Source organism: Haemorhous mexicanus, chromosome 9, assembly GCF_027477595.1.
Source record: "Haemorhous mexicanus isolate bHaeMex1 chromosome 9, bHaeMex1.pri, whole genome shotgun sequence".
Classification (NCBI taxonomy): domain Eukaryota; kingdom Metazoa; phylum Chordata; class Aves; order Passeriformes; family Fringillidae; genus Haemorhous; species Haemorhous mexicanus.
Genome location: NC_082349.1, coordinates 6,445,583 through 6,468,243, shown reverse-complemented (window position 1 = coordinate 6,468,243; position 22,661 = coordinate 6,445,583). Strand labels below are relative to the sequence as shown.

The 22,661-nt window shown below is 37.9% G+C and overlaps 1 protein-coding gene across 1 annotated transcript in view; it reads right to left on the bottom strand.

Annotated features, from left to right (window-relative positions):
• The window catches only part of EPS15 (epidermal growth factor receptor pathway substrate 15), a 47,939-nt gene that overhangs the window by 19,456 nt on the left and 5,822 nt on the right, over positions 1-22,661 (bottom strand). Inside the window, 12 exon segments of the mRNA XM_059853835.1 lie at positions 1,705-1,777; positions 7,098-7,183; positions 10,562-10,721; positions 11,512-11,657; positions 13,141-13,335; positions 14,093-14,152; positions 14,574-14,699; positions 15,123-15,188; positions 15,588-15,683; positions 16,721-16,768; positions 17,088-17,177; positions 21,125-21,166. Of these exon segments, the coding sequence (XP_059709818.1) occupies positions 1,705-1,777; positions 7,098-7,183; positions 10,562-10,721; positions 11,512-11,657; positions 13,141-13,335; positions 14,093-14,152; positions 14,574-14,699; positions 15,123-15,188; positions 15,588-15,683; positions 16,721-16,768; positions 17,088-17,177; positions 21,125-21,166 (1,188 nt within the window).

Below are 22,661 nucleotides of genomic sequence, written 5' to 3'. Positions count from 1 at the left end.
AGATTACAAAGAGATCTGTGGAAGGAATTCTACTATCAGAAACCCCGAAGTGTCATGCCACAAAACCAGCTTGAAACAAGGAGGCAGGTTAGAGCAAAATGGTTTTTTGGTAGACCATCTTTAGAAATGTCCTCATTAGACTAAAACCAGAAGAAAAATGCACGAGGGAAAGATATCCTTAATCTGTCCCATTATTCTCTGAAGTTCTAGAAAGTTTGTTAAAACATGCAGGTCCTCCACCAGCTGGTAATAAGAAAAGATAAAGGGTCAGCACATTAAATAAATGCTGCAGCCATTTCCTGTTTGATCCTGGAGGTTTCTCCTTTTCCTGACAAGCCCATAATAGATTGCTCCTTCTCTGCAGACTGATAGAACTCTAACTATATTTAACAAATAGCTTGTGTGACCACTAACAGGTTAAAGACCTGAGACAGCTGCTTCCAGCAGCACTGCTGAGGATGCAGAGACTCAGGGGATTCTGTGATGCTACTGCCTATCAAACACACATGGATGACACTGGAACATTCAAGGTAAGGTTTTTATCAAGCTTACAAACCTTTTGTGCAAAGGCACCAGAAAACTCAACCCTCACATGAGCCAACACAGATTCCAGAAGACACCAACAAAATAATCCTGTGTGCAAAGCCAGGAATACCCCTGAGAATTCTGTGAACAGTGGGAAAGGGAAATCTGCAGGATGGGGAGGGGAACGACCGTGGAGCTCAGGCATGGGCAACTTGCACACGCATTCCTGCAGCTGCTGGAGCTGCTGCCAGCATGACCAACAGGCCAGCATCTGATTATCTCCTCAAAGGTCACACTATTAATTATCATCCAGACTCCAAGGATATTAAATAACCCTGCACAAAATTCCCAACTCTTGTAACACATTAGCTCCTTTTCAGCCTGACCGAAATTGAAATGCTGAAATCTTGCATTATTTGCTCTTAAGTAAAGATTATGGAAAATGACAGCATCTTAAAATAAATTTAGAAATAAATATAAATGGTCAGATATCACATTGAAGATATTTTTTTTAAACAGCAACTGGGAATTTAACTGAAATATTGCTTTGCAATATTTAATTCAGAGCTTGGCTAGTCTGTCGGCGCTCTAAACACTGATGCTGACTGCATAATTTTAACATCTGCAAAACACTTGTAAATTTAGATTTTCAGATATTCAAGAAATTCAATATCATCCTTTCAAATAAAAATCAACAGATTCTTTATAAAATTAACTTATATTAGGCAAAATTAATTTGAGGCAACATTTCTCCCCAGCTGGTAATTACTGTGCCTCTTAAGAAGCAGCCCGATACACAAGCCCTTTTAATTCAGCCACTTAAGTTTATTAAATAATTTACACTGCTACAGTGTCCTCTTTAGTTTTAATTACACAGTAGATAATCTTGCCTAAAAAAAAAGAACGAAAAATCTAGTCTTTTGTAATATTTTTCATTTAAAACTGCATGCATGCTATATATCCTATAGGAGCTTGCACATTTATATAAGTATACACATCTATACAAACCCAAAATTATATACAAAATACACTTCAAAGTACATTCTTTTTCTTAGCTACCAATTTTTTTCTTTTTACTGGATAAGAGACACGATCTAAAGACTCAGTAATACCACTCTCATTAAAACAGCACATGGTGCAGTATCAGGTGTCTGAACAATAATTTGGTGGTTTATTTACCTGGACCTCACTTGTCCTCTGCTTGATGGCATCTTCTTTCTCCTTCAGATCTTGCTCTACATTATTCTTTTCCCTGGAAGACCAGCAAACAATGCAAGAATACTTAAGAACATCAGCTACAGCAGGTACAGTTATCCAGCCCCCTAAGCCTGTATCTCTCTTTAAATACATAGTGAAACATTAAACAAAAAAAGATGAGAGGGATTTCTGCTTTCCAAATAATTTACAAGACAGAAGCCCACAGAAGAGTTCTGCATAAACCCCCCAGTCTTTCCACCAACTGCACTCCAGTGATAAGAATGGCTCAAAAATGGAAGGGGGCGGGAGGCAGAAATCAATGAAATACTGTCTCCAGTGATCTCACTGTTGCTATGGAGCACTTGTCTAATGAAAACTGCTAGGAAAAGTGGGAGGGATTGCATCAGATTCCATCTATTAACCCCTGCAAACACAGCCATGCCTGTGCTCACAGCAGCCAGGGAACACTCCCACAGGCCAGCAGAGCCCATGAATGCCCTTTGCCTGACAGATTTTGGATCTGTCTGTTGGGAAGCTCAGGCAGGAGCAGGAAGGTTGGCTTGGCTTGCTGGAATCATGATCTGCTCAGACACTCCACACGGAGTGATCTGCTGTGTCATATCAAGCCTGCCTCTACAGACATTATTCAAGTTTAAGTGACTGCTGATGACAGGGGAATTATCATCAATAAATTCTCATCAGTCAGACATAACAATAGCTTTAAGAAAGGGAACAAACCCAGACAACTGAGAAGTGTGACTGTTATTAAAAAATCATGAGTGTTTCTCTCTAGACAGCATATGGAATCTTTTTTCCTTCCACAGATGCAGAAAAACATAAAGCATTACAGTTTTTACACAATCTTCTGTAGATACTTATTTTCATAAGGACTCTGTTAATAAACCAACATACATATTGAAGTTAGAATCTGAACAATAAACCTAACATTTCTAAATGAAATACCATAGTGAAAAGCTATTAGATTGTATTACTAGTATAAACTGAAATTATGAAACTTTGTATTTTAATAGCAGCAGACTGTTAATCAATCTGAAACTATTGATTTCTTTACTCTTATTTAATACAGAAGAAAGCATTTCTGTGTTGAAGTAAAGCAGGTCTACTCTAAGCTCTTTACTCAAGCTGAGAAATTTTTAGTTTACTGCTAAACCATACACAATGGAAAATAAAAAGAACCCAGATATCAGATCTTAAATGAACATTTGCTCTGACAAATAATTACTATAGATTATACTCTGCTATTATTTTTCTCATTATCTGAGTAAAGAGGAACTTCCTGATTATGCCCAAAGGGGAAATTAAAATGGAAGGAAAAGGAAAGATGTAGAAAGAGGAACTTTGAAGATCAAGGCTATTTATTCTGTTAAGTGTGATCCTTCAAAATAAAGGATCACAATTCCATAAAATTAATAAAATAAATTTCATAAATTCATCACTTTCCATTCATCAGAAACTAGAAATTCTAAAAAAATCTTTACCTTTTCAATCAAAGCTATAGCACACTCCTCTAGCTCAACAAGCATCTGTAGCATAGTTGTACTTAGATTTTTAAAGCACTGCAACACAGGCTTGAAACAAGCTCTGTTGCTTTGGCTTCCATAACTTCCCATGAACAAAGGTCTCAATAAAGCACTTCTACAGATCTGTGTACAAATCAGGCTGAAAAATACCTTCAAGCCCCTCAAACACTCATCAAGCACAGCCAACATTCATATATATTCTTCCTGATTGACAATAAAAAAAGAGTAGAAAAATGAATACTTGTTATTTTTCCTGCTGGGGTGGGAAAAATGAGCAAGAAATAGAACTGCAAGCAGGCATGTTTGGTTAATATACAGCATTTATACATTACTGTCACTGATGTGCCTGAGACTGTCAGAGATGGATGCAGATCACTTCCCTTTTATTTCAACACAAGCCAGGTACCTAAATCCTTGCAATCTGGACTAAGCAACAGGATACAACACCCACCCACTGGCACTTCCATGAGCCACACCAGAGCCACAAACAATGAATTGGAAAGAATCAAGTGAAAGAAGTATTGTCAGGCAGAACAAGAAAAGCTTAGGCAGCAGTCTCAGGCAAAGGAAAACAATCTGAGTGCATATAGTCTGCACATAAAACATCCCATCCTCCCCCCAGAAATGACCCTTTGTTTCAAAGAAAAGACAACAGAGAACTACTTAATTCATTAATTCTTCTGAATACCTTCATGTCTTTTACAAACTATCTGCTATGCCCCTTTAGGAATGTTCAGCAACTGAAAGAACCAAAAACAAGTAACAAAATTGATTTGTTGGATATGACAGAGTTCCTTGATCATAAAGACCCTTACTACATCCAAAAAGCAACTCCAAAAGAACTGTGGTCTTGCCAACAAAGGACACTTGTAACCAATTCAAGCCAATTTTTGAAAGCAATACAATTTCCCTATGCATTTTAATAGCAGTCAGGTTGGGAGAACCTCATATCAAATAAACTAAAAGCAATGACTAATAGATGGCTTCTCCCATACAGATGCTGCATGATTTACCAAACCCCTAAATTTAATACTAATTTGTGAATGGATTCATTTATAAATGGGAGCCAGCACATTGCAAATATCTGTCATAGCTGAGCACTGCCAAGTCCCCGTGTCAGCAGAGGCGTTCAAGCCAAACATTCAACCCTGGCCAGGCTGAATCACCTTAGATACAAAAGCAAAAAAAATCATACTTCTTTCCCATAATAAGATGATGAATACTCACAGAGCTGGTAGCATTATCTACACTCATAGTTGCCCAATATTTCTTATTTTCACATACATCAGTAGTTTTGGGAATTCCTAATACTTCAGTTTGGCAATAGTGGAGAAAATGCCAAGGGTTTGCCTTGTTTCTTCTAATATTTGTTACTCACAACCTCTTCTGCTGCAACAGCTCAGTTTCTTCCTAACCAGAGGCTGAGAAGAAATTATCTATCCTGCATTAAAGTTCTTAGCTAAGGTGATGCAGATCTCTGAAATTTGAAACAAAAGTTTGATGCAAGTATATGGCAGGGAGAGACTGTCCTGTTTTTCTGGAAGGATGTTTTGCTCTTTCATTGCTATTGAGAAACCAACTCACCAGCTTTATGGTCCTTTTAATCTGATTTATACTTCAAGATAATTTTAAAATGTTGCTATCCAGCATATGTGAAGGATGGTAGCTCTGGTGAGATATCCCAAGTTAAGCTCAACTACTCCTCCGCTTAGAGAGGAATGGAGTGTCAGTAAAGCTGGAAGAAATTCCGTGAATTTGTGGGCCATCACTAACTTTGAAAGCAAGAAAGCAAAGCTGGGTCTGCTGGGGAAGAAAAAGGTTTTATGGCTTGAAAAAGAATGGTCCAGCCTCCCACCATGTTGATCAAGAACAGCTTCAAATAGCTTTCTAAAAATATAGTGCAACTGAAACAGAATTTAGAGACAGCAGTGCTAACAGGCTCAAAATGATGCAGGTTCCACAATGTCCAGAGGCAGATCATTCCCTCCACCAGAGGGGCATTGTCCTCCCTAATAAGTGTTCTGCATTTTATTCTTCATCTGATCCTCAACCTCCACCTTCCTGACACTGTATTTATCAAATGAAGATGAACAAAGCTATTGGCCACCAGACCTCTTTCCCACACAAACTGCTGAGCCACAAAGACATCACCTCTGCATTCTTTGCTCAGTCTCACCAAAAGCTGTTCTCCACACATTGTCATTCTTTTGGCCATTCCCTCTCCTGCCTTTTTTTTTGTTGTTGTTTTTTGAAGTGCATTTCAAAAATAGATTCAAATTCTATTACCGGGTCTCAAAAATGCAGCTCTTGGACACTTCTCAATGGAATCAGAGACTAGATTTCTTATATATTGAGTCCAACAGCTGAACAATCTATCTTGCTTAATAATGAAAAAAATAACTTCAGCTTAAATTACATTTTTATATGACAACTATCAAGTCTGAAAGTGTACTTCACCAGCTGTAATAAAAATGTGGATTCACCAAAGATTGAAGCACACTGTTAATCCCATTCTATTCTGAACCTCTAAATAATATCAAAGTAAATTTCCCCTTTCTAAAAACAAATACAAACTAAGAGTTGCCTCTACCCTATCTTCAACAATCTAGTATCATTCAATTTAAAATAACTGACAGTGTATATTTGCCCCTCAAGAAATGGAAGTAGTGACTTTTTCAGGTTCCTTCACACCTCACAGTAAGAAAAGAAAACCAGACACAAACAGCCTGGCTTGCATGTTAGGCTGCAAGCCCACCTACTGAAAATCAGCTTCATCTAGAAATTCATGCCAGCCAACAATTTATTTCCTTCTAAAATACCAACAGTAAATATACACAGTTGCAAATCCTATTTCAGGTTAATAAATGTGAGTGTCCAAAACTGGAATTAATATAACCTGAAGAACAGTGGAGGCAGAGCAGAGAGAAGCAAGGAGGCAGTGGGAGTAATAAGAGAGAATAAGCAAGTGAAATGAAAAAATATTTATGCATTTAGGAAACAGACTGTGCTCTGACACACTGCCAAGTTAAATCATTCCCACAAGTGACATGAATTAGAGAGGCAGATTTCATCATGACAAAGCACCCGCACTTAAAAAATAGGAAAATTTACTGTTCTTAATAGAATTTTCAGTGGATTTATGACAGTAGCAAGAAAAACACTGAAGAAAAATACTTGCTGTCTCAAGAGCATTACCAAGACTATAGAAAATATATGCATTTGATTTTCTTAAGTCACTTGAAGTCATCTTAATTACCTTAGAAACAATTAATGGAATCCAAGAGTCTGCAGACATCAAAACAATTTTTCTCAGTAAAGCAGTTTATTTTATTACACAAGAGCAGCATCCCCATCTTTACCCCCATCAAAACCCTAGCAGAGGTCCATGCACAGTCATCTTCCCACTCCCTACCCTGCATACTTACTGATCTTTTCCATCCCACTTCCTTACTGCCACCAAAAACAAGTCCTTGGAATGCCCTCTACAAATAAAAGGTAACTAACACCATTTATAGATGGTTCCAGCATCCTAAAGATTTGCTCAATTCACATGGAGCAATAAAGATGAACAATGGAGAATATTCCCATGTCAGGCTGCTGAGACACACAGCTCTCTGGAACACAACCTGAGGGCACAAGGGACAGACCCTTCACAGTCCTGCTGTCACTAAGTGCACTCACGTGAGTGAACAGAGAGCAGCAGTGTCACACAGTACTACACACATGCTGACCCTTTACTCAGCAGAGTACTACCACCTGCTTTTCTCTTCTGCACTGAACAGTAAATAGCACAACTGAATCCAAGGCAACTCTGGCTATTCCTCCCTTACATACCTCTGCAGGTCCACAATTTCATTGTTTAATGTATCGAGTTCCTTAATTGCAGAAAAATCTGCTACAGAATTCGGTCCTTGTGTACTCTGAAAGATAAAAAATAAACACTGTTAGTCTGGAGCTTATGCTATTCAACTACTACATTCATTTTACTTTTTGTGGCAACATGAGCTGTCCTCTTGTAACAACTGCTGGTAGCATTGTATTTCAACCTTCAATCTTAGAAACCCCAAAAGAGTACAGATGCTGTATGAGCAGAACACAACATACAGCCAAAGCATGGAGACAGCTCAATTCAGAGAGAGTTTGTCTCCTTGAAGACACCCTCCACAAAAGCACAGGACTACCTAATCACACAAAAAAACACAGAAACTTGTTCTAAAATAAGTCTCATCTTACAGCTAATATTTAGGTGGTTTCCTAGCATTCATTTGAGAGAGGTTTGCTTACTACTTTTATATTTCTTCACCCTGGAGATCCTCATGTTGCAGAGTACAGACACTGACTTGCAAGGCTTTAAGGGATACTGAGCTTGTTTGACAGGAACCTCCAGAATACTCAATGAAACTTTGATAATACAAAGTCACAGGGTAACTGACACCCAGGAGTTCCCATTTACCTAATGTCTTTGTAAGACATTGGGTAAATTGAGACAATGACTGTAATACAAATTATTTGTTTCAAAAAAAGTACACATAAATGGAGAGAGAACAAATGCTGAAGACAGAAATTACAAATGCTGTAATTATTCTTCTGTGTCTTGTCACAACATGAACATGCTTACAAAGCAACAGCCATTGTAGCTACCTCCTGTAAATACATCTATTCCTTCAAGTCTTGAATAAAGTCATCCAGGACAAACACAACACTCCAAGGACAAGTGCATACATATCATTTTAAAAGGCAAGTGATACCCCCCCAAAATAACACAAGTTTTTAAATGCTTAAGTTTCTCTACATATAAAGCAAGATATTATTAACTACATGCTTACTCTAACTGATACTCTGGAGAAGAAAAAAACCAAGAGCTATGAACACCTAAACTGTGAGCACACTGGCTGAGAGTATTATTAGCAGAGCTACAGACTATTCATGCATATTTTACTAGCACTAATGGTATGAACTGGGAATTTAAAAAAAACAAAAAAACAAAAAACCAAAAAAAAAACCCAACTATACAGCTATTCTTAAACTGGTTAGGGAACAGCTTCTCAAATGGGCAAACTAGCTATGATGTTCAATCCTGCTCTACAGGAATTACACAGGAGTTTTGCAGAGTTGATCATGACATTCCAGTGGGGGTTTTTACTTCTCCTATGACAAGGATAGAAGGAACACATGGAACTACTAGCAGCAAGAAAAATTTTTTCCAGGCCTCCTTCTTTCACCAGTTAAAAAAAAATCTGCACACTAACACCAGCATCGAACTTGAGGAAAATGTAGTTCAATCTTATTTTCAATTGTTCAGGAGAACTGGTAGGGGGCAGGAACATAAAAGCCAACATTTTTTAGCTTCAATACACATGTTAACAAGGACAAGTTAGAACGATAGGCTGCCATTACTACACTACAACATGCATGCAAAACAACACCTCCAGTTTTTAACTCAAAGTCATAGTAAAAGGAAATTCCCATCAAAATTCTTTGAGAGGACCTTACAAATAATTTTCATTGTAATGGGTTGACATGCAAGTGGTGACTACAAACAGTTCTGGGTCAGGAAACACAGCAACAAGTTTTAAACACAGTGAAATACCATTTTACTTACTGATATTTCTGCTATCACCTTTGTATGGGTCAGCTCAGAAGATGAAGCCTAACATGGTGTTTTGGGTTTTTTTTTACCATGTACACCACCCCATCAAGAAAACCAGCAAAAAGCCAAACTCTTACTGCTGACTCAAGCCTTTGAGTTCAAATCTTGAACAATAATCTTGGACAAAAAAATTCTTCCATATCAACAAGACAACACAACAACTCATTTCAAAAAGCTCAAAATGAGCTGAAGGTTCAGCTCAATTTAGTAAAAAACCCTGTTGTTCAGGATTTACAGAGCTAATTGAAAGCTAACTTACCTTCTTACACAATATTGTCACTCGTCACTTAAGTTAGTAATGAAATAAAAATCACACTTGTGTCTTTGAGAGTTTTACAAAATCATTTTACATCCACACAACAGCAGTAACCAACATCTAATGCTTTCTAATCACTCAATTTTCTGTGCTATCTTCAGTAAAGCCATGGGTATTAATCCTACTGACAACTGCCAAATGCCACACTGGGCTACTACTCTGTCCCCACTTCCCCTGCAATTTCACCAGGATGACACAGAGTTTTCTTTTTTCAGTTTAAGCAGCCCACAGGAGCAGCTCCAGAGGCCTGGGCTCAAGGGAAAACCCCACGGTTACTCTGGATGAACAACACTGGAAATCAGCAGAACTTGACACCTGAGAGAAGTGCTGAGCTCATTCATGACTATGTGAAAGTCTTAGAAGGATGCTCATTATTAAACCAACAGACAGTAAATATTAGAAAAGCAAAGTTTCTCTAACCTTGAGAAAGCAGAGTTAACAAACTGACAGAATAATAAGGATGAAAAGCAGAGTGGTGCAGAATGGAAAAAACAGTCCAAACTAGAAAAGAGACATAGAAAGGAAAGCAAACATACAAAAAAGATTAGTAGAGTTGCAAATAAAGCAATTACTTTTTAAAAACAGAATGTAAAAACAAATTAGATACCAGTTACAGAAACTCAAAAAAGTAGTGCCAAATTTTGAGTTTCATTTTTCCAGGTATGAATTTTTCATTCTGTTTAAGAAAGCTGCAGAATTAGGTCAATGTGTTGCACAACCAAGAAAAGGTAATTCACATCAGACTTCATGATGTGTAAAACATGTAAGAATTTGTGATGACCTCTACCATTCTGATAGCTACAAATTGAACTGCTGAGGTACAGCTAACTGCTGGATTAATACAGATGGTAACCAACAGCCTATGGAGATATCTAAACTATCTGTGAGGTATAAAATGGGGGACCATTTACTTTTAAAGTTTTAAGTAACTCTAAACTTCTAGCTCACATTGTTTCCAAACTTATTAAAAAAGACTGATGTAAAAAAGGTAACGGAACACATTAGGAGAAAAGCAGTGAACTTGTGCATGTCACTTCAATGGAAACTTAAATTTCTTTAAAATGGCAGCAGAAGGATTATTCTTTCAAAAGAGAAAAAAATGCTTTCCCAACATAAGATCTCTCTGCTTGGTTGGCAGGTGTAATAAATGACAGCTTCACTTTGAAATATGGATGGAAGGTTTTTGTCAATTCTTTGCACCTAAGATTTGTTTACTTCCTGATATTATGATAAATATAAGGTATGCCAGCACTCGGGTTGCCTCTTGCGTAGCCTTTGAAATTGACATTATTTGTTTGAGATGTACACCAAAAATGCAAAACCCATCCTTACCTTCTGTAAACTGACACCCCTGTCTGAAGGTGGAATCATCTCTGGAGTCAGAGCCTGAGGAGGATCAATGCCCTTTGTTAACTTCTGATTAATTAAATGGAAAGCCAAAGCAAACTGTTCCTTTGAAAGCTTCCCGCAGTCCTTGGTGTCACAGAGAGCCCTGCACAGAGATGCACATGAAATTTAAAAAAATCCTCATTTCTCCAAGTACAGCCCTATTTAGTGTAGTTGCTGTCATTTAAAAATGTGAAAATTGCCAGGGTGTATCTCCTCTTCTAAAGCAATACCAGAGGCATAGGAAACATCACTCAAACACACACAGCCACTTTCACTTTGCATGTTGAGGCCCACAGCTGTGCTCTGGTGAAAAGCACAATCAGGGCTGTAGGTCACTAGCAACACCTTTAGAACCAACACAAGTTTATTTACATTTTCCTGGTTTTCCTAAATTAGCAGTTGTGTTAACCACAACTTGGGAAAAAAAAAAAGTTGTTCCCATCAGTGTGCCCGACAACAGCTCATAGCACAGAAAGAATTAAAGAGCATTGAGTGCAATGAAGGCATTTCTGTAAAGAATAATGCCAAATGAATGCATAGCTGTAAGGAAAGACATGCTGTAGAATGAGATGGGACATAAATCTTGCATGCTAACAATTTTATAGAAACATTTCCCTTTCCCAGTACATGAGTGGGATCAGTGATCAGATACCTGTGATGATGTGATGTCTTAAATACACATGGATAGCTGAAGTGCAGCATTTGTAACAATCTGTCTTCAGGCACAAACCTGATTTCCACCCATTTCTGTCCCAGAGCAGAAGCAAGTAAGTTATCACTTATACAAAGGCCATGCTATTATATACAGAAATGTCACTTTCAGAAATGCCAGCATAGCAAGAAGTGAGAACTATGCCATCATCTACACAGCTGTCACAGGGGAAAAAACCTACCAGATATGTGCAAGGAGAGCAGAAGGCAGTCCTGTTTTCAGGAACAGTTCTCTGGCTTCCACACCTGACACAAATCCATCCATGTCCTTGTCAGTTTTCACAAAGATCTCATCGTACTTAATTTTGTCTGCAGGCGACACAACCCACTGAAGGGGGGTGAGGATGGGAGGGAAAAAAACCAAAACCACAACACTAAGATACAGCCAGGTTCTGTTTCAAGTTCAGACTTACATAATTCAAGGACTACAGCACAGATTTTTAAAAAGTGATACAGGTGCTTAGTTCATGAATCAGTTTTATCCTCCCAAACAGACATGCAGAGATAGATCCTCAACCAACTGCAAAAGTAGAAGCATTTCCCTCAGGAAAGCAGCCAGGCTGCTTGGTGCTGCTCTGCCCCCTTGCCTATGCAACCAAAGCATTCCTTGGAGGCTGGATCTCCTCCCTCATCACTGAGCTCAGTCACAGTCCTGCTGACTGTCTGGCTCTATCAATTTTGTTCCCCTTTACACAGCTGAGAAGCTTTAGCTGAAGGGACTGGAGAGCTGCTCAAGCCCAGGTTGTTAATAGTTGGGCACACTCTAAACTGAAAAATCTGAACAAGGTAAAGCTGGGAATTAGAGCCACTTCTGTTACTTGAGCAATTTTTCACAACATTCAGCTAATATAAAGATGTCTGGGGTTTTTTGAGTGAGAACAGCTTCAAGTGCATGTATGGATGCTAATTAATTTCAGTGCACACAGACAATTAACAGATGACTCCCAAATGGTGCTGTACACAAACTCACCCAGAATGGCACTGCTTTGCAACACACACAGCAAGACTTACCCTCAAGGCAAGGAAATTTCCAGGTTAAAACCTTGGCACCTCCAAAATTTAGATGCCAGTTTCTTACTGATTACTCAAATAAGGGTACCCAAATGTCCAAGCTGCATCTGATGCATGAAGTACCACAGTTCTTACCTTAAATACCCTTATCAATATTTTTTCTTATTTTGAATATAACAAGTTATAGATAAGCTACTTGGAAAGACATTTCCCAACTTCTGGACTCTAAAATGATGAGGAATAAATAAGATATCTGGGGAGGGTAAGAGGCATCAAGTTGCCTAATTTATCACATTCAGAAAAAAAATCAAATCTCCTGTGTCTAGGTAGATGTGCTCCACCTTTTGTTTTCTTTTCCCATTTCTTGCATTTATCTATTCCATTTTTATTCATCTTCTCCAAATTGTAAACATGCACACATACACGTGACTGCCACAATCTGTTTTAAGAATGTGTCTATATTCCAATCAGTCTTCATCCAGAACACTTGTGCTCTGCAGATGGGTACCTGGACCACTATTTTTTTTTCTTGAGCTTGAAATAATTTGTTCTAAAAATATCTTCAAAATCTGTACTAAACAATATTTTTTTATCCAATTGTTTATATCTGAAGACATCTAGAAAAAGTAAAACGGTAAATTTTACACCTCTCCATCTGGTCTTCCCATCAGCCTAGTAAACCAACCAGCAGGGCAAGAAGCAAACTAAAAACTTGTATCAAGTCTCTCCACACAGGCAGTCTGTGAAGCACAGAGCTAAGGGCAGAAACCTTCTAACTCCCAGTAACTTCAGGACTGTACCTGTGTTAAGGGTGTTTTGGCAGCTAAAATGCCCACAGGTGGCAAGGACTGATGAGATTCTTTGGTTGAAGATGGTATTAATGGCATTGCTCCTGGAACACTGAGAGGTTTTCTCTTGGATGGTGGCACCAAAGCTGCAGGCAAGGACATTGGCACTGGTTCTTTCTCCAAAGCACAGTATACCAAAAACATGGCCTGAACAAGGTAAAAAAGGTGTGGATGTAAATATATTAGAAATATATATACATATATAGAGAGACTAAGGAATTCATTAACAAATAACTTTGTAGCATTTTTTCATTCTGTTTCCCCTTCACAAGCCCCTCAATTGATGCAGCTCATTGCCTTCTAAATTGTGTTTTTCATTCCCACTTTCTTTTGAGGATCAGTGCTTAGCAAGTGAAGTTCAGTATCTTTTAGAACATTAAAATAATCTTCCAAGCTTGTGCCAGTACTTGTGGAATTTTATTTGAGAGCAAACTTCAAACACTTCATTTTATCACCATTTTCCCAGAAATTGCTCTACTTAGCATTTAGTTCTTTTGCTGTGGCCACCTCTAATTCAACACTTCTTACATTATTTCATCAGTCCTGGCTTTAATAGTGTTAAAATTCTAACTTACTACAAACTTTCCTCAAGGATACCTTGAGGCATTCAAGTTCTATAAATACTGAAGGTTAAGGTAAAACTCAGTGCAAACACTCTGTCTCATGGGACAGCAGATCTCAGGTGAAAGTGTTTAATGGCTCACCAAACCCACAAAGAAAGTTACTGCTGTGTACTGAGACACATTCAACAAACTGACAGAAACATTCAACAGCACTAAAACTTGATTAAGGACTCTGAATAAAGATAATAAATGAACCACACAGTCAGAAATTAAGACACAGTGCATCTATTTTAAACCCTGCCCTCAGGCTTTCAAAATCCCAAGAGGAAGAAGATACTTACAACTGCAAACTCATCTCGATCCAACATTCCATCACGGTCAATATCACTCAATTCCCACACCTACCAATAAAAAGCAGAATATAGGGATCTTTGACTAAACTGCAGCAGTTTCCTACTTAAAACCTCATTAAAAACAAACATGAGAATGGCCTCCCTCCACCACAGTTCAAGCTCTATTAACAGCATTGCTCTGCAGTGAGCAATGTAAATTCATATAAACCACACAAAAACAGATTCTTAAGCTGGAGACAGAGGCACCCAGCCTGACCTAAGTGTTAAAGATTACACATAACTGATAAACTGCAGCTGGAGGTGATCCATCCAAATAGCAAAAGAAATTTTATTTTTCCATTCAGAAGTCACACTCCATAAAATCTAATATAAGAGTTAGGCTCATTACTTCAATTTGAAAAACAGGTATTGCTGAGTGCAGCACAGGTATTAGCTGTGAACTGACAATTAAGAAGAAAGATATTCTTACTCGTCCTAAGATATCCACTGGCAGTTTTGAGTTGAGAAGCACAGGTTTCACTTTATCCCCTGACAACAGTCCATTCACTGGATTTAGGCTGTCAAAAATAGAATCATACTTGACCTTGTCTTCCAGCTGCAGGGGCAGAAGAAAAATATTACTTATACAAACAGTCATATTCATAGCATAAGAAGCAGAAGTTCTTTCAAAAGTGTTAACTTTTTAAAATAAAGACACATTGCACGTCCTGATGCTTATAAGAAAACATCAAAAAGATACTATTTTTAAGTCAAAGACTCATCAAAACCCTGTGAGATTTCTTCACAATTATTTTCATGACTTCATGTAACAACCTTTTTTTTCTTTATTTTAAATTTCTAAACATGAAGAGATTTCCCAAGAGTCAAGTGTTCTTATTAAATTAGGTCTATTAGCCCAATTACGAATTTGACAGGAATGGTAACTATCACACTTTAGAAATGCAGCATTAGATTTTTCTAAGACAGGTTTTCCTGCAAACCAGATGACAGTTCTAGGTAACAGCTAATTTTAGTTTACCTTTACAGCCCATGGTAGATCACTTGATGCTGTTCCACTGAGTAGCAAAGGACTACTAGTATCAGTCTAAGGAAAAATAAGGCAAAAAACCAGCAGACACATTAAAAGAGATGTGATTCTCCCTTTGCAAAACCACCCCCTTATTTGAGAAGCTGCTTCTCAAAGCCAGAACTGCATTTTAGCCATTCATACCAAAATTTAAAGAAAAAAATTCAAATGTTTATTCCATTAGGGACAACACTAATAGAACAAATACCACATATCTTCAAATTATGCAAGATTTTATATTCAAATCCCCACTAGAACATGTAGCAGCTTATTCCATGCTGCTTGATTTTTTCTCTGTACGGCCCCATTGCCCTACAACATCACCCTCTGAAGTGTTTGGTATTTACACCAAACCTTCCTAATTTTTCACTTAAAAGCAGTTCTTAATAATATGTTCAGTTAAAAATGAAATCTTACAAATCTTGGTGGAGGAACAGGCAAGTTAAGACTACTCAGGGAAACATCCAACCCATTCTGTGCACAGGCTACAAGCCGCAGAGCCACAAAAAATTCCTACAGGGGAAAAAAAAAAGAAATTTTGAAGGGTTTATAATATGAAAATTATATGAAAAAATATATTATATATTAAAATATATATTATATATTAAAATATAATTTTAAAATGTTGTAAAAATTCAGATAATTAAGAGTTTTTCTAGTATTACAATATATATGAAAAGTTGCACATGGCTTCAAAGGGGGTCAGAAAATGACAGAAGGCAGCAGCCAGCAAATGCTGGATTCCTCCAGCAGGACAAAGTTTGCAATTAATTTTCCAAGAATTGAGTAACTTCCTGGCCAGTGTAGTCAGTTCTCAACCCTCAGTTCTTCTACAGAACAGTGAAAATTTGAAGCGTAATTGCAGCTGTTTATCTTGGAGGAACTGAACTGATCCCACAGATGGTTAATGGAGCAGAGAAAAACAGAAAAATGAACCAAAACAAGCCCAAAAAACCCCAAAATTGTTTGGTAGACATTACAACCGCCTCCTCTTCCTACCACGGAAAAAGCAGTTCCCTCTCCACAGACTGTTATTTATATTTCAGATCAAACAGCAACACACATTAGAACTTGTGGCAGTACCACTGAGATGTGAATTTTGTCCCCACACTGCTCATTGCCACAGCCTGGGAAGGACAGCTCCAAACAGAATATACCAATGTCAAGTCCACCAAAATTAAAGTAATAAGAATTCTGAATATTTTACAAGAATTTTAATTTCTGCATTGTTTCCTACAAGATTATGAGGAAAAAGTCACCTTCTTCATAAATGCAGTATATTAAACCTTAAATTACTTCTCAGCAAATTTTTGCACAGCTACACATCAGCCCATTTTGCAACCTAGAGAAAAGCTGATGAGGCAGCTGAAGGCTGTTAAATTTATTGTAGCTTCCACTCAAATGGGAATTACATAGCCAGTAAAAACTAGAAAAAAATCTGTTAGAAAAATCTTTTAGAAAAACTCCTTTCCTGAATCAAAAATTTCAACTTTCATCTTGTTTCAAGGCTAGGTAATGGTTAGAGTCATATACCAAATAAATAATCATACCTGTTTGTTCAGGATACCTTTGCCATCAGTATCAGCTAGGTCCCAAATCTGAAACATAAAAAGAATAAAGGGTTCACAGCACTTCAGAGGAAGCTGGCAAGTCCTCCCTCCATTTATAATGGACTCTTGGAGGAAAGTTCAAGTCTTAACTTTCATGATGGCACTTAATTGTGATGACAAATTTAAATACTGCAATAATTTCCATGACTGGATAGAAACTATTGGAACTATTAGATAGAACATCTGAAAACACATTAGGGAAGATCATGGATCCTGTAGTACTACTAAGTATTTTAATTTGAACAAGATACTGACTGAAGCAAGAAGACAAGATAATTAAATAAATTAAAGAGTTGCCATTAAATACCTTTCCAAGTACCAAATCTGTCAATCCAGACTTTTTCAAGAAAACAGCTGCATCAGAAGCTAATACTCTTCCAGCATTAGCAGAATCAACCTGGGGGAGAAAAAAAATCCTCACATGACAAACTGTCTTTTGAATTGATGCCCTCTCTCCACAAAGGCTCTCAAAAAGCAACTAAAGAAGAATGCTCAATTTAACAGTCACTTTTAGGACAATCTTCTGAACCTATCTCACTAGCCCCTCCTAATCACAGGCTTTTCTTCTTCATGCCATAAAACATGTGATTTTTAAGAACAGAGAATTCCAGGGTTTGATTACATTTCATTGTCCAGCTCTGCATTCGTTACTGTTACAGTCTGAAAAAGAAAGCTCTGCTTTGAAGATACCTTTACCACCACAGCAGAGGGAAATACTCCCTAAAGTGAAATTTATTTACACAGTGAAGAAGTTGGTGATATTGGCAGCATACCAATCAGCATGCATTTCTCCCTGGATCAATAGAGAGATCATTAAAATAGAGAGTTATTCAAGTTCTTAAATGGAGATAGTATCTAAACTAAACCTTTTTAAGTGGGAAAAGAAAAAGGAAAACTTACATCACCTACATGGTGATGGTAAGGGCAAGGGAAATAGAGAAAAAGCTGAGAGTCCTTGAGAGCCTAAAGAAAAGGATTCTTAAAAAGGGCACAGTATGGAAAACAGAACTAAGAGTATCTTCAATCAGTTCAAACTGTCAGCCTTACTACAGCCCACAGGTAGGGTGATGATGATGACAACTGCACCATTTCCAGTCTCACAGCTTTGTGTTTAAACAAAGGCCATATTCAATATTGTGTTTGGAACACAAGACCAGCTGCCCAAGTTCACAGCTGCAGCACACACAAGGTGCTCAAAGCTAACAGCTTCCCAAGATGGGATTAGAGCTGGCTCCTGAAAGACTGTGGGGAATTTATCATTTGGAAGGAATGCTGCAGCAGTTGTCTGTAGATACTTCTGAAAGGGAACAAAACACTCTGAAATCCCCAAATCATAATTTAATATGAAAGTGAAAACAACTATTGTTTTTAACATAAGCAGTATGATTTTAATTAGGAGAGAGCTTTTCCTGTAACTGAGGATGCCCTGGTCAGAGCAATAAGGTTGCAAACACTACAGTCCAGCAGTTATTGAGTTATGGGAGAGCTGTTCATCTATAAGCACAAAGCTGCCAAGACAGAGTATCAAACCTCCTTTTAAATAGTGCAGTCGACCTTGCATGTAACACAACAATCTTGGCATCCACTCAGAAAACCTCCAGCCTAGCATTCCTCCTTCAAGCAAGTCAGAGAACACCACAGTATCAGCTGTGTTTACTTTTTAGTTCCCCAAGTCCAAGCCAGAGGAAGGTGACTTTAAGGGATTTCAGCAGGATTCTTATTTAACCCAATACTGATCTAGTTTCTTTTTGTACAATTAATTTTCAAAACCTTAGTAACTATTTTTTTTAAAGGGCTGATTTCAATTTCTTTACAAATTACTGAGTCTTGCATGCTGGGGTGGGGTTACTTACGTTTGATTATTGCCCTGGGATGACTGCTGGTGTTTGTCAGTTATACACCAGCTTGGCAGAGCTTTTCCCCTGATGTGTAAGAAGCAGTTTCCACAGCTGCATCAGCCAACAATCCCCTTGTTACAGCCTGTCTTTTGGAGCACCAGGAATTACCAAAAGTTAAAAACATATATCTGATGTGATTAGGGCAGAAGATTACAGTGAGAAGTGCTTCAGTTCAGGACTCATCAAGAATTCAGCACTGCTTCCCTGCTGCACTGCATCATGTGATTAAGTAATTTCCTAGTGCTTTATGACAGGTATTTAAGTTTATCCTTTAACCTCACCCTGCTTTGAGTCGTCTATAAAAGGTTAAACAGAAAAAACATGTATTTGAAAGAAAAGAGTGCCTACTGAAAGGTTGAGGTTCCAATCTCATTCTAAGAACAAAGGGCAGGATTTACACCCATTTCACAACACACCTTTTGCCAGATGAATTCCTTTAAGCTTGTGATAGAACTGGAAGTGTACTCAGCATCAGAGCTGTTCCAGGTGATGAATTTATTCATCTAAAAGCACACTCCACCAGCACCATAAGAGAAAGTGGGAAACGTCTCTCTGAATTTCTGTTCTGAAATCTGACATCTCCTTATCTGAGGAATGGGCACCATAAGAGAAAGTGGGAAACGTCTCTCTGAATTTCTGTTCTGAAATCTGACATCTCCTTATCTGAGGAATGGAAGGGAAAAGTTCCCTAGTGGAACTGAAAGTCCTCTGACACATTTGAAAGCTCCTCTTTAGGAAAAATCCTAGCAGCAAAGAGTTCATCTGAGCAACTCAGAAAAATAATCATCTGGGAAACAAATCCACTGGCACCAGTTCCCTAACAGTAACATCATGTTTAAGGAATCTCTGTTCCTGTACACTGCTGAAACCACTGGAATACAAATAGTGCTCTAGTTTCACTAGGCTACGTATTCCAACAAAAGGAAGACACTGACTTAGCAACCAGTAGCACATTTGTTCCTTTATCTGAGTTTTTGCTCCACACTTCAGTGGTTGAGCAACTGCAGTCAGGAGGAGCAGCCAGGCAGATGGCAAAGGAGGTACCTGACAGCAAGAGTCAGGACTGAGCTGCCAACCACAATGTGCAGAACAATCAGTTCCAAGCCTTTTCTTGTGCCCTTATAATGATATCTTAAGGGACTCTCCTAAGGTTTTTAATCCAATGCCTAGAGATAAACACACAGTGGATTTGTCCATCTGAAGGAAAACTTCCTGAGGGTGATACTATCTCCTTCAGTCACCAGGAGCCATCTGAACTTTGATCAAGGTAAACTCTCTCTTCTTGTTTAGCAATTTCAAATCTGTTTGCACTCTCCTGCAGTGGAGAAAATCCCTTACTGAAGTACAATGGCAAGCTCAGACTTCAGGCATCACAGGCTGATCCATCTGAGCTGCTGGTTTTTGCACTTGATAATGGGACTAATCTTCTAAGCACAATCTGAAAATAGGGCATGGATAGAAATCATGGCCTTGTCCCTTCCCCAGCAGGTAAGTTTACATTCTGATGTTGACACATAAAAGAAACTCTTAAATAAGGAGGCCATATACACCATAACCTATCTTAGGACAAACAGGCAGGAACATTACCAGTTGCACCAGGAAAAAAGAACTTCCTATAAGGTTGGCTTTTTACAGGGTTCATCAATTACTCATCAGGTGTATTACAAAACAAAAATCTTTCTAGTTGTTTTATACAGCCAAGTAGTTTAACTTCCTTGAAAGTTTTTACAATACATTTGTGCAATAAAGTACATTATGTACATGACAGAAAATACTGTTATTACAGAATAGGTGAAACAGCTATTTTTAAAAAAAACTTGTATTTATAGGAATCAAGATCTCTTGGTGTCAAAATACAGAAGACAAGTGATAAATAAAATTTATATTCTTATATTTTATTTATATGTATTTTTTATTTTTGCATGAAGTAGTCAAAAGGTTTGCATCTGTTGAGTGAAGCTGCAGGAACTACAGGCATTCTTTTTGCATTCAGTGGCCTTCTACCCAAATTTCACACCTTACAATATCATGTGATTAACTCTGAGATTATTCTGAGTGAAAATCAAGTTTTACATGATGCTAACTGAGCTACAAATGCAAGAAATTAATCTTCACTTGTAAAAATTAAACAAGAACATATCAATACAGCATTTTTAAAGAATCTACTCCCTCCCAAGACCTCACAGTCTGTTAGAACAGTCAAGTGATGTATGTCATACACACCTGGCAGTTTCCTAGAAGATAAGGGTCATCTTACAACCAATATTAAATTTATACTGATAGAGCTCAGACCTACATGCTAGCTACTATAAAAATACATTTTAAAGCACTATAATTTTTCTTGAACTTTTATTGTTTACACACTGCTGACCAGGCTAAGTGCATAGCAAAAGAATATCAATTCTTTAAAATCCAGATGAGGTGTGTTCTTTCAGAATATACATACCTGTCGATAGAATTTCTCATACACAGGATTTGCACTCGATAGCTGTAAAAGAGACACAGAGAGAAAATGAGCCCTGGAGATCCATATTTCAATTTCCCTCTCTCTGGACACATAAAGATATAAAACACACACCACTGGCCTTCAAAGAAGCATTAAGGATTTATTCTGTACAATGATGAGGAACTAGGACAGCTCTTCGTGCTGTAACTTTTACAAGACTGACTTCTTGTTTTGCAGTCATTGACACCACCCCAGATCAGATTTCCCTCAGCCAGGTCACCAGGTGAGGCTGTGTGAAACAGGAACTCTTAGGCAACATCGCCTTAGGGCAAAAGCAGAAACCTGAAACGACTCAGGCTAGGAAGTGCTCTCTAATATTAGAGTACAAGGCAATATAATTTTATTTCACTGTCCTCTGAATAATTCTTTAGAATTTAGTGTCATATGCAACCAGTCTGTAAAATTTTCAGTTACTCAAATTAATCCCTGGATTCAAAACTAAATCCACAGCAACAGTAGCACATTAAAATAGAATAATATTCTAACTTTGGGTTTTGTAACTTGAACCCTTGTTGGGGATAACTTCTGCCTTCGTTTCACTGCCCTCTACCAGACAATCAGGGCTCACCTAAAGTTAAGTGGACAAAGATAAACCAGCTTCTTTGGAAAAGGCTCTTTCTTTATTTTTAAATTATTCTTAGAAATGCAAAAAAAAAAAAAAAAAAAATCTAAGACCTGAAACAATGGAAAACCTCATCTCTTGGCCTACAATAAATACCCTTGCCCAGCAGACTGCCAAGAAATGAAGTGTTAGGGTTACCTCTCTTCCCCAATATAAAAACAGGCACAAAATCAGATCCTGCTTTCATGAAGTGCATGTTGCCTAAACCAAAGGCATTTATGCAGAGGATAACCCTAGAATTCAGAGTGTGTTGCCCTCACAAACCCTGTGGGAACAACTGAGCATAATACCAGCTAATTACACAATACTTACTAAAAAAGCCCAGGCACATAACTTCAAATATCATCCAAAACCAGAGTTCTCCCCCTTAAGAGGAATATAATGTCAAACCCCAGGATTTGCAGACCTTTGTACAAACAGAATCCAACAAAGTAGCTTCTCTGGATGTAACATTTAGATGTCCAAATGGAAATATGGAAACCAACAGCAGCATGGATGTTGTCAATCACATCTTTGTAAAAACCTTTACTACAGATTGTATAAATAGTTGACAGTCAAATAACACCACATCCATTTTCCTACAGCAAGAGCTGCTCTTTTGGTGGAGTACTCCATGTTCACAGGTGCTGATTATCAGAAAATATTACTAAGAGAGGATGTTTGGTAGAAATTCATTTAGTTTGATCTTCTGCAATTATGTTAAGTGTGCAGCATCACCAGCACATCCTAAAAGACAAATTACAGAGTACAGCTAGAAATAACAGGAGAGCTTCCATTCAGAGCTCGTTCAGCAAATATACTGCCCCAGAGACTCAGCTTCTGATTTTCTAGCTGGTTTTTGGGGTTTGTGTTTGG